Source organism: Siphateles boraxobius, unplaced genomic scaffold (genome assembly GCF_051911475.1).
Source record: "Siphateles boraxobius isolate OS27281-9 unplaced genomic scaffold, OSU_SipBor_1 54, whole genome shotgun sequence".
NCBI classification, from domain to species: domain Eukaryota; kingdom Metazoa; phylum Chordata; class Actinopteri; order Cypriniformes; family Leuciscidae; genus Siphateles; species Siphateles boraxobius.
The window spans coordinates 650,667-666,841 of record NW_027509180.1 but is presented as its reverse complement, the minus strand read 5'-3'; the positions used below and the strand labels follow the sequence as shown (position 1 = coordinate 666,841).

Here is a 16,175-nt window from a genome sequence, read left to right as displayed (position 1 = left end):
TAGCGTTAAGTCCTTAGGCGAAGCCGACTGCAAAGGTTCGAAGGGGGCCAGGGATAACCCTTCAAGAACTATTGCCAGGTCCCAGGCAGGAACCCTGGACCTGGTTGCCGGTCTCATCCTCCGAGTACCACGGAGAAAACGAATGACCAACTGGTGCCTCCCCAGAGGCCCATCACTCAATGGCGCATGGAAAGCCGCAATGGCAGCCACGTACACCTTAAGTGTGGAAGGGGAGAGACACGCAGAGAAACGATTTTGAAGAAACTCCAGAACTGAAGCCACTGGGCAGTTAACTGGATCTAACTCCTGTTTTCTACACCAAGTGGAAAATACATTCCACTTGAGGCCATATAATCTCCTCGTAGACGGAGCCCTAGAGCTAAGTATGGTTTCAACCACTCCAGCTGATAGACCAGCATCTAGGTACTGAACCCCCTCAGAGGCCAGACCCACAGCTTCCACAGCTCTGGGTGAGGGTGGAAGACTGTGCCCTCCGCCTGAGACAACAGATCCCTCCTCAGAGGAATCTGCCATGGCGGAGCTATCAGAAGTGATGTTATGTCTGAAAACCATACTCGGGTCGGCCACAATGGGGCAACCAGAAGTAGACTGATGCCCTCTTGACGGACCCTCTCCAGGACTGCCGGAAGCAGAGCGATCGGGGGAAATGCGTACAGGCGAAGCCTCGGCCAGGCCTGTACCATGGCATCCAACCCCAGTGGAGCTGGATGCGAGAGGGAGAACCAAAGTGGACAGTGGGACGTCTCTCGAGACGCAAACAGATCCACTTCCATCGGTCCAAACCTCTCCCATATTAGCTTCACCACCTCTGGGTGAAGTCTCCATTCCCCGGGCCTCAGCCCCTGCCTCGACAGGATGTCTGCTCCCTGATTCTGAACCCCCGGGATATACATTGCTCTGATAGACAGTATTTTCCCCTGGGACCAAAGAATAATCTGATGCGCCAGTCTGCACAGAGGGCGCGATCTGAGTCCCCCTTGTCGGTTCAGATAGGCTACCACAGACGTATTGTCTGATCGTACTAAGACATGGCAACCTTTGATGTCTGGGAGGAAGCTCCTCAAAGCCCTGAACACAGCCATAATCTCTAGGCAGTTTATATGCCACGAATGATGATGGTCCTGCCACAGACCCCTGGCAAAGCGGCCGTCCATGACCGCGCCCCAGCCAGTGAGGGAGGCGTCTGTCGAAACGGTTTTCCGGCGACCTGACACTCCCAACACTGGCCCTTGGGATAGGAACCAAGGTTTCTTCCATATTTGTAGAGAATGAATGCATCTGCGCGTTACTCTGATTATACGAAATGGATTCCCCTTGGGAGAAAACCCCTTGGTTTTTAACCACCACCCTCATGTGTAGAAGGCCCAAAGGAATGATGTTGGATGCCGCTGCCATGAGGCCCAACATTCTTTGAAATTGCTTTACAGTGATGGCCTGGCCTAGCTTTAACCTGGATACCATCGTCAGAATCGACTCGATACGTGCGGGAGACATTCGTGCCTGCATCGTAATCGAGTTCCACACGACTCCCAAAAACATCGTGCACTGGGATGGTTCTAGCACACTCTTCTTTGTATTGAGTCTTAACCCCAATTTCTGAATGTGGCCAAGGACGACATCTCGATGCCGAACTGCCACCTCCCGAGACTGGGCCAGAATGAGCCAGTCGTCGAGATAATTCAATATACGGATGCCTTGAAGTCTCAGTGGAGCAAGGGCTACATCCATACATTTGGTGAATGTGCGGGGAGAGAGTGCTAGGCCGAACGGAAGAACCCGATATTGGTAAGCTTCGCCCCCGAAAGCGAACCTCAGGTATCTCCTGTGACATGGAAGGATGGAGATGTGAAAATAAGCGTCCTTTAGATCTATCGTGACAAACCAGTACTCGGATCTGATCTGACTCACGATTGCAGGAATGGTTAGCATTTTGAACCTGAACCTCCTCAGAGACCGGTTCAAAACCCTGAGATCTAAAATTGGCCTTAACCCCCCATCCCTCTTTGGAACTATAAAGTACCGGCTGTAAAACCCGGACTCCCTGTCTAAAGGATGAACACGTTCTATGGCTTCCTTTAGCAGCAGAGTCTGTACTTCTTGTTCCATCACCTGAGCCTGCTCTGGAACCACTGTAGTCTGCACCACCCCCGAAAACCTGGGGGGGCAGCGCGCGAACTGCAGTCTGTACCCTGATTTTATTATATGCAGGACCCATGCAGATATGTTGGGAAGATGATACCATGCCTCTACAAAATCTACTAAGGGTACCAGCCTCTCGAGACTGGCCTCTGGTGTTTTTCGAGCATTTCTCTCGACTCCCTGAAGCGGAATACCGGCAGGATGTAGTCGATACGGTTTTTGTGACCACAATTGATGCTCTTTCTTTGTTATAATATTTTCGCTGGAAAGAGATGCGGCCCGAAGCGTCATTGACGGCGGGCAACCTACATCGTTTCCTAGAGGGCTCCGCTGCGAGAACAACCTCGGTTGCTCTACAGCGGAGGGGACAGCCCTCAGAGGTCCTACCACTTCGGTTAGGACCTCTTTCCCGAAGCCCTCCTAGCCTGAATGCGTCCCTCATATCGCCTTTCTGGCTGGAGGACTTCGATTTCTGAGAGTGTTTCCTCTGTTGCCAAGCTCCAGGAGGAGGGGCTCTAGAGGAAACGCTCTCTCTTTGCTCTGCTCGGTGTGAGGAGCTGGCTGATGGCTGGGGCTGATCTCTTGGCCCCACCCTACTAGATTTAGATTTTGCCTTACGGGGGAGGTACTGCTGGAACGCCGCAGATTGTTTCTTCGCCTCCTGAAACCTGTCGACAACCGATGTAACAGCGTCACCGAACAGGCCAGAAGGCGAAAGCGGCGCATCCAGCAGAAAGGATCTATCTTTTTCCTTCATACCAGATAGATTTAGCCCCAGATGTCTCTACGTGGCCACCATAGCTGCCATAGAGCGGCCAATGGCGCGGGCCGTCTCTTTTGTGGCCCGGAGAGACAGATCTGTGGCCCTTCTCAACTCCGCAATATCCTCAGGAGTTGGCCCCTCCCCCTCATCTAAATCTTTCAGGAGGTCGGCCTGGTATGCCTGCAAGAGTGCAGACATGAACCATGTAAGCCCTGCCTATTAATGCAGATGCAGATGTATGATAACCCGCTAGAGCCTCTTCAACTTTAGGCATCTTCCCATAACCCAAATCCCATGCCCCCACTACATTGCTGCAATCCACCACACTGGGATTGGAGACACGGGATGAGTGCGGTTTATCCCACGATCTCGAGATCTCTTTGTGGAGATCGGGGAAAAACGGCAAACCCCGGCGCTGAGGTTGTGATCACGGTCATCCGCTTCAATACTGAGCACATCCACTTCCTCGGAAGCAGAGAGCTCAAGCATTGGGACCTGATCATGGGCAGGAGAAGCCGCGATGCGGGCTCCTGCACAACTCTCAGGGGCCACGAGATCCTCAGATGAAAAATGAGAAGGTGCCTCAGCAGTCTCAATTTCATCTAAAAGATCCCGCTGTGAACCCCACGATCTCAATCGCCGCGCCGCCTCAACAGACGCGGGACCAGAACCATGGGGAACGCGAGCCTGACCGTGCTTATCAAAGCACGCCAGCCGGGAGCGCAGCACTCTAATGGGAAGTGCTTCACAGTCTACACAAGCAGCCCCCTCGAGAGCTGCTCGTGCATGCTGCGCTCCCAAACAATTCACACATAAAGCATGTGTGTCCCCACCCGTGATAAAACGAGGGCAAGGGTGCACACAAGCTTTAAATTGTTCGCTGGCCATAATCAAACTTTCTGAGACAAACAACACCAAGTAAGACAGACAGTTTTCAACATAGAGCGCTTGCTGAAGAGCGAAAAGCTAGTGTGTGTGTGTGCCGGCGTCGCTTTTATGCATCCGGTTATGCCGTCACATGTTACGTCATGACGCAACACCAATCAGGATTGGAATAGTTTCATTCATACTTCAGAGGCGCACGCTAAGGGAGCGTCCCCAAAGAGTTGATTCTCGACGCAGTGTAGAGTTCCCTCGAAAGGGAACACCATTTTACCATCTAGGCTTGTTGATGCAGGGGCACTGGTTTCCTCTTAGAACCAGCCCCTGACTGTAATGTCCCCATATCTCCACCAGTTGTCAGTACTTTTCTAATGGCTCAGCAGATAGAACGCTACACTATGTCCCCTGCTGCACCCTATCAAGCCATTCACATACAGCTCAATCTAATCACACACGACTACAGAGCTCAAGTCCATTGCCATTAATGTTTGAGAGTCAGTTGGGGGGATAATGACCTTGATTGTATTATATTATAATATATATGGTATATTATAATATTCTATATATGAAAACTGAATCTTTAAAACTCTTACTTTGACATGTACTGCTTTCCAGCTCTTTTCTCTTTACTGATGCAGTGTTGAACATCTCTCCAGTGTAGCGCTGCTGTTGATTCTCATTAAACAGATGCTTAAGCTTGTTTATCAGTTCTCTCATCTCTGATTGGTTGTTCATCATCTTGTTGCAGGTGTGATATCTTCCTCCACATTTCTCCAGCAGCTCCTCCAGAACAGGGTTTTTCTTCAGATCATCAATTATTGTGTCACACTCTTCTTCTCTCTCATAGGTGAAGAGAATCATCACAAACTGAAGAACTCTGTCACCAAACACTCTCCGAAGCCATTCCATAACCATCTTATCAGCATCTGTTAACTGGCCCAGTTGCACAACAAAGATGAAGGCGCTGATTTCATTTTCATGCACTAGTTGATCAATGAGATGATCTATAGTATCTGGATCATACTCAGCCTCATGAAAGTCAGTCAAATTGATTACTGAGACATGATGCTCTGATATCTTTGTCAGTACAAGAAGAATCCTGGTGAACTCGACATTAGCATGAAGAGGGTGTTCTTCTCCCATTAGAAGGTTAGCACAACCAAACTGGACTGATGCAGAGTTTCCAAATAGTACAGCTGTCAGTTTTGGAACATGATGATCTAGAATAAACAATACTGGTATAAACAATACAGAACTTTACCTTTATCCAACAATATATATCTACTAAAGAACACGTTTGATCATACAGGATAGGACCCACCCTGAGTGAGCTGTTTATACCCTCGCTAGAGCAGTTATATAATGTCTCAGCTATGTAATGTTGTAATGTGTCAAAGAAATTAGCTAAATTCTTTTACGTTTGTGATAATCATTGTACACTGGACTGCTTTGCAAACAAGGGTCAGTAAAACACAGGATTTGCACAAAAGTTTCTTCTCAAAGATGGATCAATACCAATACCAACAGTTTGTGATCCAGCCTCATATCTAGAACATGTAGTACTGCATTTTATAATGTGTGTGATTGCAAATCACCTTTCTGAATGTGCTATTCTGGCTAAAGTTACCATTGTCTCGTACTGTCTCTTAAAACACAGAGAACTAGTGATGTTACGTCTGACACCGACGCTCTGAAGCTTGCTTCAAACTCGAACGGTCCTTGCAATGAACCACTGCTTCGGAGTTGTATCATACGTCACTAGTCACGTGAAAATGACATCTGAAGCAAACACACTGGCTCACTCCTGTAGTGAACCACCTGACTGATTTGACAGCCCAATCCAGTGTTGACAGTTTTGAAACCTGGCAGCTGTATTTCTTATGAAAGTGAAGCCAAACCATTGCAACACCGTGGGTTGTAGTAGTCGGTGTTTGGATTGGCGTTATTATAAAATAAAAAAAAAAAGAAATCACCTTTCACCAAAGATTGTGGAGAAAATTATATTTCTGAATAAAAACCATACCATTTAATGAACACTTTGTCTAAGCCTTCTGCATGATGTACCCAAAGCACACCCAAATGTTTTTTTTATTTTTTATTATTAATTAGAGAACATATGAACATTGTTACATAAAAACATGCATCAAAGACAGAAACTTGAAAAACCCTCTGCTACATTATACAAGTACAACCAGTTACACAAGCACATCCTTTTCAACATACAAAAATACCAGTCCCACCAGTTAACAAGTTATAGAGTTCTGCTTCCCACAGCTAAACAAGATAAAGCTTTCACACATGATACTGCCCTGCTAAAAAAAAACTATAGAAACCATTACAGAAATTCTATTGGATTTAATGGTTTTCATGGGAATTTTATTGGTTGTAATGGGAATTGTAGTGGTCTCTGTGGGTCTCTACTGATATGTGATATGTCCCTAACACACTACAAAAAATAATTCTGTAGTGGTTTAAATGGTAAAAGCCAATGGTTCCTATTGGTATTTTAATAGAAACCATTAGAATTTCTGTGACGGTTTCCAACTTTTTTTAAGCTGGTCTGATCTTCTGTCCTTGTCTAAAGAAATAATTACACCCACACACACACATCATGCTTAATGTTTTATTATCAAGGCGAACACATGAAATTCATCAGTATCTGTAAAATTCACCTACATAAATGAGTTTCACAGCACTGACACTGTTTCAGCTTTGATCGCCTCGGTAAACACGTAATAAACGGGGCGTTAACATATAAGCCTACTTGCATTTTATGGTTGTCAGCTTTGTTGCATTACATTTACTTCACCAGGAGATGGTGCTGCAATTTCTATCTGAATGAAGCTTCGAGTAATGAACCATTTCGACACAATTGTATCAGAAAGCAATAATGCTTCGAAACGCTTCATTTGGCCATCACTACAGAGAACAGAGCTTGTTATTTTTAACCTGAAATTGCTCACCGCCTATACTAGTAAATTCCTGGTGTTAAATTAACACCGCTCATGATTATGCGCATTATTATCAGGTGTCTTCAATAATCAAACAATCGTGACTCAATTAATCACTTAATTGTCTAATTAACTCTAACACTGCTTTAGTGTTTCTTTCACACCCTGCTGGTGGTTCCCATATGAACAATTGAAAGAGAGAGAAATACAAGAACTACACCTGATATACACCCACAGATGGTGGCATTTAGATGAATAAATGAATGAATGAATGAATGATGCCTTTATGTAGCGCTTTCTTCTGTTCTACTGTAAACCCAAAGCGTTTCACAATCATATCAGGGGATCTCTCCATAACATGACCGGTGTGCAGCATCCACTTGGATGATGCGACAGCAGCCACAGTACGATGGCGCCAGTGCGCTCACCCCACACCAGCTATAGTTGGAGAGGATAGAGAGTGATAGAGCCAGTTCAGTGGATGGGGATTATTAGGAGGCCATGATTGGCAGGGGCGATTGGAGGGAATGTGTCCAGGACACCGGGGTTACACCCCTACTCTTTACGAGAAGTGCCATGGATTTTTAATTAAAGTCAGGACCTCGTTTAACGTCTCATCCGAAGGACGGTGCTCTTTGATAGTATAGTGTCCCCATCACTATACTGGGGTGTTATGACCCACACAGAGCACAGGGTGAGCGCCCCCTGCTGGCCTCACTAACACCTCTTCCAGCAGTGACCTGGTTTTCTCTGGAGGTCTCCCATCCAGGTACTAACCAGGCTCAGCCCTGATTAGCTTCAGTGGGCAACCAGTCTTGGGCTACAGGGTGATATGGCTGCTGGCAATATAGTTTATAGTTTGTATAAACTCTCTATATAGTATATAGTTTGTTTGTATATAGTATATAGTTTGTTTATGAAATCAACTGAAAAGACATTAAATCTCTTGTATTACAAACCAGACTGACTTTATTCCTGTAATTTGTCTACAGTTCTTTTTGAGCATTAACAGAGGTTTAGATGTTGATGTTTTAGTGAAAGTGTTTAGTCACCATTATTGCGGTCAGTGTGTCCTTTACTTTGGGCAGTTTTACTCTTTGTTTTTTATATAAGTTTTTTTTTGTAACAGTGTTTTTTTTTAGAACACATAACTTGCTGCAAAGAAAAAACAAATACGATCAGATGACAGAGTTTTTGTAATCATAAAGAACAGCATTTGACTAAACTCATAACCGACCAATATGGATTATTCGTTGTTAATTGATTTTAACCAATGATAATTTATTTCCACAGTAACAAGTAACAATTAATCAAACAAATGACTGTTTTTCCCTATTACAACGGCGTTACCATTACTGTATGTAACCCTCGTTCCCCGAAGAAGGGAATGGAGATGTAGTCGAACACACCATACTGATTGGGATCACGCTTAGGGAGCCGGTCATCTTCGATTATTGAAAAATTGAGCCAATGCACATTGGCGTGCAAGATTTGCATCTCAAGCTCTGCCCCGCAACGCGGGTACAAATACGGAACGGATACATGCACCAATTGTCTTTCGTTTCAGAGCCATGTGCAGGAGAGACCGAGTGTGTATATAGTTTGTTTATAAATAAATGACTATTTTCAGCATTAGAATAATCTCTGTAGCCTATCATCTGCAACATTTTATTTAGTTTGCATGGTTATAAAAATAAAACAGTTTCAAAAAAAGTTTATTTTTAGATGTTTTTTTTTTTTTTGCCAGTTATGGTCTATGCAATAAATATTAAAAGTTCTAAATCATCTATTATGTTTTATTCTTTCACTATCGTAATGATAATATTTACAATAATACATTGAATAGGTGTCTCTCACATTGTCCCACAGCAACATTAAAATAGTGAAGATTAGTGTAAAATATTGGGGGCAATATTAGTATATTAGTATTAGAAATATTAAGTTATTTGACATATGTGAACATTAAAAAAAAAAAAGTAACATGCCCAACATGGCCCAGATCCAGCCCACATCTGTTAGATATGGAATGACGATCTGGTCCACATGCTGCGTTGAATGATGGCACTTATTTATAGTTTATTAAAATAGTTAGAATTGTTTCACTTTTGGTTCCTTTGCTACTGCAACTCACAGCAGCAAAAAATAAATAAAATGTTTTGAAAAAGAGTTAAGAGGCCAACTAATGGAAACACTAATCACTGTTATGGTGGCTTCAAATGAAAGAGTTAAACCTCTGTTAATTCTCAATAAAACTTGTGTAGACGTCTGACAGAAATAAAGTGAGTCTGGTTAGTAATAAGTGAAGCTGATAATGCTGTTTGTGGAGTTGTTTAATCCTGCTGAGATCTTCACAGATTTAATGTCTTCTTTTATCTTCAGTTGATTTCATCTAAGGCTGTGGCTGAAGTCAGTAGTAGATACATTTTTCTATCTGGTTGGTGATGACATTAGTAATTTTTTTTATGATGATGAAAGATATATCATCTTTGTTCATGGCTTCTTTTGCAACAAATTACGTGTTTCAGTAAACACTTCTACAAAAACCATAAACTGACATAAAGAGCAAAGAGTCAAACTACCCAAATACAAAAACACTGATTGTAATAATTCAGAAATATCTTTAAAAAAACAGTGTTTTTCTGTTAAAGTTTTTTGCACTTATAATTTATATAAGGATATTTTACTTTAATTTGACCTTTTTTTGTTTGGCAGTCGTAGCTGATTGTCATTGACCCAATGTCAATGACAATTGTCATTGTCATTTTTTTACAGTGTAGTGTTAAATATATTACAATAAGAGAACTGTAAAATTGACATTAAGCTGCTGTCACATTTGCTGTCAGTATTTCACTGTTAATTTGTAGTTTATGGTTTGCCTTTTTCCTGTTCCAGTCTGAACATGTTACTTTAGTTGATGGACTTTGACTGTTCCCTTTCGAGAGCAGTAACTCTACATTGCGTTGCTATGCTGTGGGAACTCCTCCCTTCTCCACTTTTGTTGAAATCTTATGGGTTAACGCCAGCTTGGAGCAACTGGCCAATTTTCGCAAAGTACCGTAGAACTTCAAATAATAGCAGAGTCCCAAATAGACGCCTGTCTCTTTTACACGTCTGGTGTGGCTGCAGGTTTGGGTAAATAAAGGCCAGTCTCAAATAGAGGCCGGGTCTGTTTTTTAGTTTCGGTTTGTATTTAATCTTCTAAAACCCGTAATATCGTCCGCTTTTTGGTGGCCGCCAAAGCAAATTGTTGTCCCGCCAAAGCCTTTTTTGATCGGTGAGTGATGTAAAATAGAATGACTGCTACGCTTGACGGGGCGCACGAGCAGAAAGAGCCGCGGCCGCGCGTGCGCACTCTCACGTCTTCAAACAACACGAGCGCTGTCTTGCTCCCTCGATTAATCAAAATCAATTGACATGATAGTAAAAGGTCAGAAGACCGCAGTTTCAAGTGGAGCATTTGGAGATTTTTTGAGATTAGAGACTCTAGGCCAACACGCAATGAACAACATCTCAACACTAAATTATAAAGGCCTGTCTCATTTAAACACCTGTCTCAAATACAAGCCGGTGCAGTTCGACGATTTGTAAAAAAAAAAAAATACTGGGCTATTATTTGAAGTTTTACGGTATGCAAATACTGACAGCCTCACCGGCAATATAAAATGCATGGGCGCAACAATTGCGTCAGAATCTCTTTCTTCACGCTGTCATCATTGAAGTTGCACCTGAGGACTAGTTACCTTTTCTTACTCGCATCCGATGGCTAACCTTTGCAGGATTTGGTTTTGATTTGGCCAAAAGGATTTGGCCCTCCCCCACCCAGAAACGACAGTGACACTGACGTCGCCGCACACCATACATACTGATATGTGCATATGCTGCCCTGTATCCTTAAGTGCAACTGGCTATTCTGATCTAACTGCATATATTCACAGTTGTCATCGCTACGGCCGCTGATGCTGTGCTTATGTATACTGATATGTGTTTATGCTGTTATATATCTAGGTGAGTGCAACGGCTGTTTGTGATTGTGCTCGAGCCTACCTGACTTTAAACGGTTAACAGTGCTACTCTCGTCAGGTGCTGGGCTGTTTGCGTATAAGCACACGTTGTTCTGAGGGTTTGCAGCCATTGGCAATACACGCCATTTGCCGTATACCAACGCATGTTATATACATTGCACTAAACGTCGCCGGTGTATTGCTGCTTGACTTCCTGGTAGGTCTCTTTCTGGCTCTTGTAGCCGTAGTTATTTGAAGTGATGAATAGTGATGGGGTTTATCTGTGTATTCTAGCTCATCTTTGTAAACTTTGTTCATCTGTTGCTGCCAGACGAATGATGCGATCTCCGCATGTTTGGTATATGTGATCATTGTATAACAATGATGAATTAATACTATGTATATTTTAGCTTACATTCTGATTTAACTTTAAACATGATTTAAAGTTTGGAGAATTATGAGCATGTTTTACTAAATTAGGAATGTTTTTTGGAGTTGCAATTTTGAAAGGGTGTTATTATTCTGTTCCATATTAAGAAGATAATGAAAACTAATTTTAGAGGGCAACCAAATCATATATTCCCCCGTTCAAAACCGGGATATTAGCAGTAACCCGGTCGCGAACGGCCATGTAAACACCGTCAGAAACCCGAATATGCTCATAACCCGGATTTTAAAAACCGGGATATTATACCTGGGGTACCCCTTTTCTAGCGCGAATTTTTGGTCATGTAAACGCGTATAGGCATATCCCGATAGTGATTTGTGTTCTGCGCATGTTCTACTCGCAAGGAATCTTGGTCTTTTGAGTAGAGAAACTTCTCGGCGCATACAAAAATCCGCGTGCAGTATACCGGAAGTAAACATGGCGAGACGCAGCACAACGTACTTTTGGAGCGAGGTCATCACGTTACCAGCATCAAAGCGCAAATAAAGGCGATCGCTATCTGCCCCGAACTATTCATTATCCGCTTGCCGCTGCTGCTGTTGTTGTCTGTGGATACAGGAAGAAGAATCAGAAATGACGCACACTGTAAAAAAAAATTCTAATTTTACAGAAAATAACTGATTTTTTGACGATCATTTTCTTTAATTTTAAATTATACTCAAAACACTGTAAAATTACAAATAATATCTGTAAAATAAAAATCCAGCTGTTATTTTAGGTATTGTGACATTAATGACAAATTACAGTAATTCACATTTTTTATACAGAAAATTGATTGTATTTTTCATACAGTATATTTTCAGTTTTCTTAAATTACATAAAAATGTATGTAAAATTACAAATATAATCTGTAATTTAACAGAAACAAAACAGTTAAATGATAAAATGGTCAAATGACTGTCAGCTCCACAAAAAACTGTAAAACATCCTAAATTAAATAAACTGAAAAACACTGTTATTTTACAGGTATTTCCTGAATAATCATGATCATATACCTTCATTGTAAAACAAAATCGTAAAAAAATGGTCAAATGACTGGCAGCTACGGCTGCCAAATAAAAACCATAAAATTAAAGTAAAATATGCTAATTTAAATAAACCGAAAAAACACTGTTATTTTACAGGTATTTCCTGCATTATTATGATCAAATACCTTCATTGTAAAAAAATCGTAAAAAAAGGGTCAAATGACTGGCAGCTACGGCTGCCAAACAAAAACCATAAAATTAAAGTAAAATATGCTAATTTAAATAAAGTGTAAAAAACTTTAAAATAAGTTTGATGTCACCATGATTCGGGATCAGTTTCTGCTTTAGTTGGGGTCATGACCCTTGAGATTTAACTTATGCTTTTCTCTGGCTGCTTTAACTGTGTATTTGATACACGTTTGTCATAAATGCTGGATAAAATATCAGATGATCTTGATCATTAATTGATGATGTTCTAGTTATCATATGATGATCTGATTCACTGATATGACAGTCAAATCTCTGTATATGATAGCTTAGATTACAGAGTAAGTATGTGGAATTTAGGTTTATACAAAGTTTTTAATTAATGTCATAATTTATTACATGACCCTTGAATATTGTGGTATCAGTATTATAACAACCTGCATTTAAAAATATATATATATATACTACACAACAAAAGCTTTGTGGTTTATTTTAGTTGTATAGAGACATCAAGAATCAACATATGAATCTCAACAATGGTGACAACCAAAAAGGTTTTTTTTTTCATTGTCACCATTGTTGTGATTCATACGCTGATTCTTGATATCTGAGTGAGTCTATATGATCCTGTCAAATATTTTCTGTATAATGACTTCATAAAATCTGAGTATCACAGCACTGGAGAATGTTTTATAGAAGCCTTGTCATGCAAAATGAATAACTAATATTTAATGACATAATCAGATATTGTACTTCAGATGGTATCAATGGAGCCAGACTCTACATGATGACTATACTCACTACTAAGCAACCAACATTATCTGACCTGAGTTTCTCTTAGACTCTTACGATAATAAATATGCATCAGAGACACACAGTTAATGCAGCCAGAGAAACATTAAAGTTCAACACTAAAAGTTCAAGAGCCCAACTAAAGCAAATACTGATCTCCTTCATGGTGACATCAAACTTTATTCTTTTCAATAAAGCTTCAACTTCTAAACCTCTGTTAATTCTCATTAATAATGTTAGTATGAAAGAAATAAAGTCTGGATTGTAATAAGTGAAGATGCTGCGATCCTGAGAGATCTGGTAGTGTTTAATGTTCTGGTGGGGTTTAAAGTGTTTCTGTATGGTGTGTTTCGTGTGTCACCATTGTGTTGAAGAGTTGAGCCTGAGCTTCAGTCCAGGATGAGCAAATAAACACTGATGAAATGCTGCATGTTTCTTTATTTAACTGACAGTAACTGTGTAGTTGCTGATGTAGTGACGTATATAGTCAAAGCAAATCATGCATGTAATTAACTGCATGTTTTTCAGTAAATAAATCAGAAAATAAATGTGAAATAACTGTGTTTTAAATGTGTGTTTCTGTTAAAAAAGATTAATGAAGATTTCTGTAAAAGTATTTTGCACTTATTTAAATTAAGATATTTGACATTAATTTTATGGTTTTTGTATGGCAGCCGTTGCTGACAGTAATTTGACTGTTTTTTTTATGGGATTTTTTTTACAATGAAGGTGTTTGATCGTAATAATTCAGGAAATAGTTGTAAAATAACAGTGTTTTTCTGTAAAAAATTTAAGGAAAATTTCTGTAAAAGTTTTTTGCATTTCATTTAAATTACGATATTTTACTTTATTTTTACGGTTTTTGTTTGGCAGCCGCAGCTGCCAGTCATTGACCGTTTTTTTACGATTTTTTTTTTTTACAGTGCATATTGCGTCTTAGGGTTGTCTGTACGTCCAGTCGCTAACCGTGCGTCGCCGTTTACATAGGGATATTGCAATTCCATGCATACAGGAGAAACTTTCTCTGCTCACACATGTAAACGGGTTATTCCTAATGTTTCAGAAACCCGAATAGTCTTTATATGTAAAGTGTCTTTGAGTACTCAGGAAAGCGCTTGTCAAATAAAATGTATTATTATTATTATTATTATTAGTGACCTTAACCCGACCATAACCCGAAAATTTACTGTATGTAAACGAAGTCTTTGATGTGCAAAGAGTTTGGGTCGAAGAGGATCTCTACATTGCAAGAGTAACTTTTAATAGTATAATGGATTTTTATGTTTTGCATACTCTACATAACTGTGACAATAACAGGCAATGCCGAACCAATTTTATCCACACAGTTATAACAATGTTTAATTTGAAATTGGGAGGATTCGAGTCTTTTACTCTCTATTGAAAGAAAAAGGAAAAAACAACTGAAAGAAAGAAAAATGTATGGAGAGAGATGTTTAGCTTGAATGCTTCTCCGGAGTGTGCTGGTATAAACTAGTCATTTGAAATGAGAATGGGTGACTTAAATTAGTCACTAGGTAGAATACTGTAACTGAGGGGGATGGATTTTGAAACTACACTCTGAAAAAAGTGAAAGTGAAAGTGGGGCTTAAAAAAGCCCCAGAGTAGGGAATGTTGAAGATTTTATTATGAAGAAAATAAGTAATTTAGCTATAGATTTGTACACTATTATTTCCTTTCTGTTTGTGTGTCTTTGGATTGACTTTGGAAGCCGGGACTCCGGAATGTGATGCAGCAGAGAATACTTTTTCAGTAATGTCACATGGTACAAACTATTTCTCAAAACATCTATAGAATGTATTACCATCTTTGGAAGGGATGTAGGTATATATGTGAGAAGCTGACACTGCTCTGGAGCGCCTCTTTCTGCAGAGGAGGTGTTCGGCTTTGTTTTTGAAATTCTGATATCTGATCTCTGAGAAGTGATTTCCCAAAAAGATTGACACCCCAACACTACGCAATGTCTCATTCCCGCCTCTCAGTGAAACAAGGTTAAAATAGTAACCGAAGACGTTTTTTCTAATAATGGTAAACATTTGGCTGTTATTTTTAGAACAATAATTTTTCTTAGAGCAGAGGGTCTCTTCCTTCTTTTGATATATTGCATGATCAGATATTCATACAACAAAATATTCAGTGAATTTCTTCATGCATGAAAACCTTAAAAAGATGGTGGCAGGCAAAGAGTTAAAACTGGCCATTTTTTGTACAGCAATGTTTTACAGTGTATACCATACACAGATCGTAATGTCAAAGACTACTTAGGAATATTCATTCCTGGGAATGATTTATACATATGAAACATACTAGTCAGGAATATTAAACATTATAGAAGCAAATAAATACACAAAATACATAATTTAACAAATAAAACTAAAATGTAGAGATTATGCAAAGTTAGTAACATAGGCCAACTATTAAAATGGTCTTACCTTCATGTTTACAATCGCGCAAGTCTCGGTTTTCAGACATTTCTGAGTCTAAAAATCTTGATAGGGCTTTGATGGATCCACATTATTCATATACATAAAACATACCAAATTTAAAAATGAAACATTTTAGAAGTAAAGAAATACACATAATACATTATATTAAGAAATAAATCTAATTTATTTTTTGCAATTTTAGGCCAACTATTAAAATTAACTTACCTTGTTCACTGTCTTAATTCTCAGTTTCCAGACATTTCTGGTTGTCCAAGTCTAAAAATCTTCTGTGGTGGAGAGTCACGAGAGCTCTGCTTCGATCCGTCAAAAGTGCAGCTTCTCTCAAACAGCTTCACTGTTGCCAGGTACCAGAAACATTTATAGACAAACCAAATAACATGTAAACATGCCCTCGGGGTTAGAGAACATACCAATCATTGCCCTTTCAACTGTACACTGTAAAAAAAATCCTAATTTTACAGAAAATAACTGTGATTTGACGATCATTTTCTTTAATTTTAAATTGTACTCAAAACACTGTAAAATTACAAATAATATC

The 16,175-nt window shown here is 40.2% G+C and overlaps 1 protein-coding gene across 1 annotated transcript in view; it reads right to left on the bottom strand.

The window, feature by feature from the left end:
* Positions 1-15,971, bottom strand: part of LOC143714397 (interferon-induced very large GTPase 1-like) — a 59,507-nt gene extending 43,536 nt beyond the window's left edge. The window contains exons 1-3 of the mRNA XM_077205503.1: positions 15,842-15,971; positions 15,623-15,688; positions 4,399-5,025 (exon numbers count right to left, since the gene is read on the bottom strand). Of these exons, the coding sequence (XP_077061618.1) occupies positions 4,399-5,025; positions 15,623-15,662 (667 nt within the window). The 5' untranslated portion in view covers positions 15,663-15,688; positions 15,842-15,971. The remainder of the gene's footprint in view (positions 1-4,398; positions 5,026-15,622; positions 15,689-15,841) is intronic.
* Between the last annotated feature and the right edge of the window lie 204 nt (positions 15,972-16,175).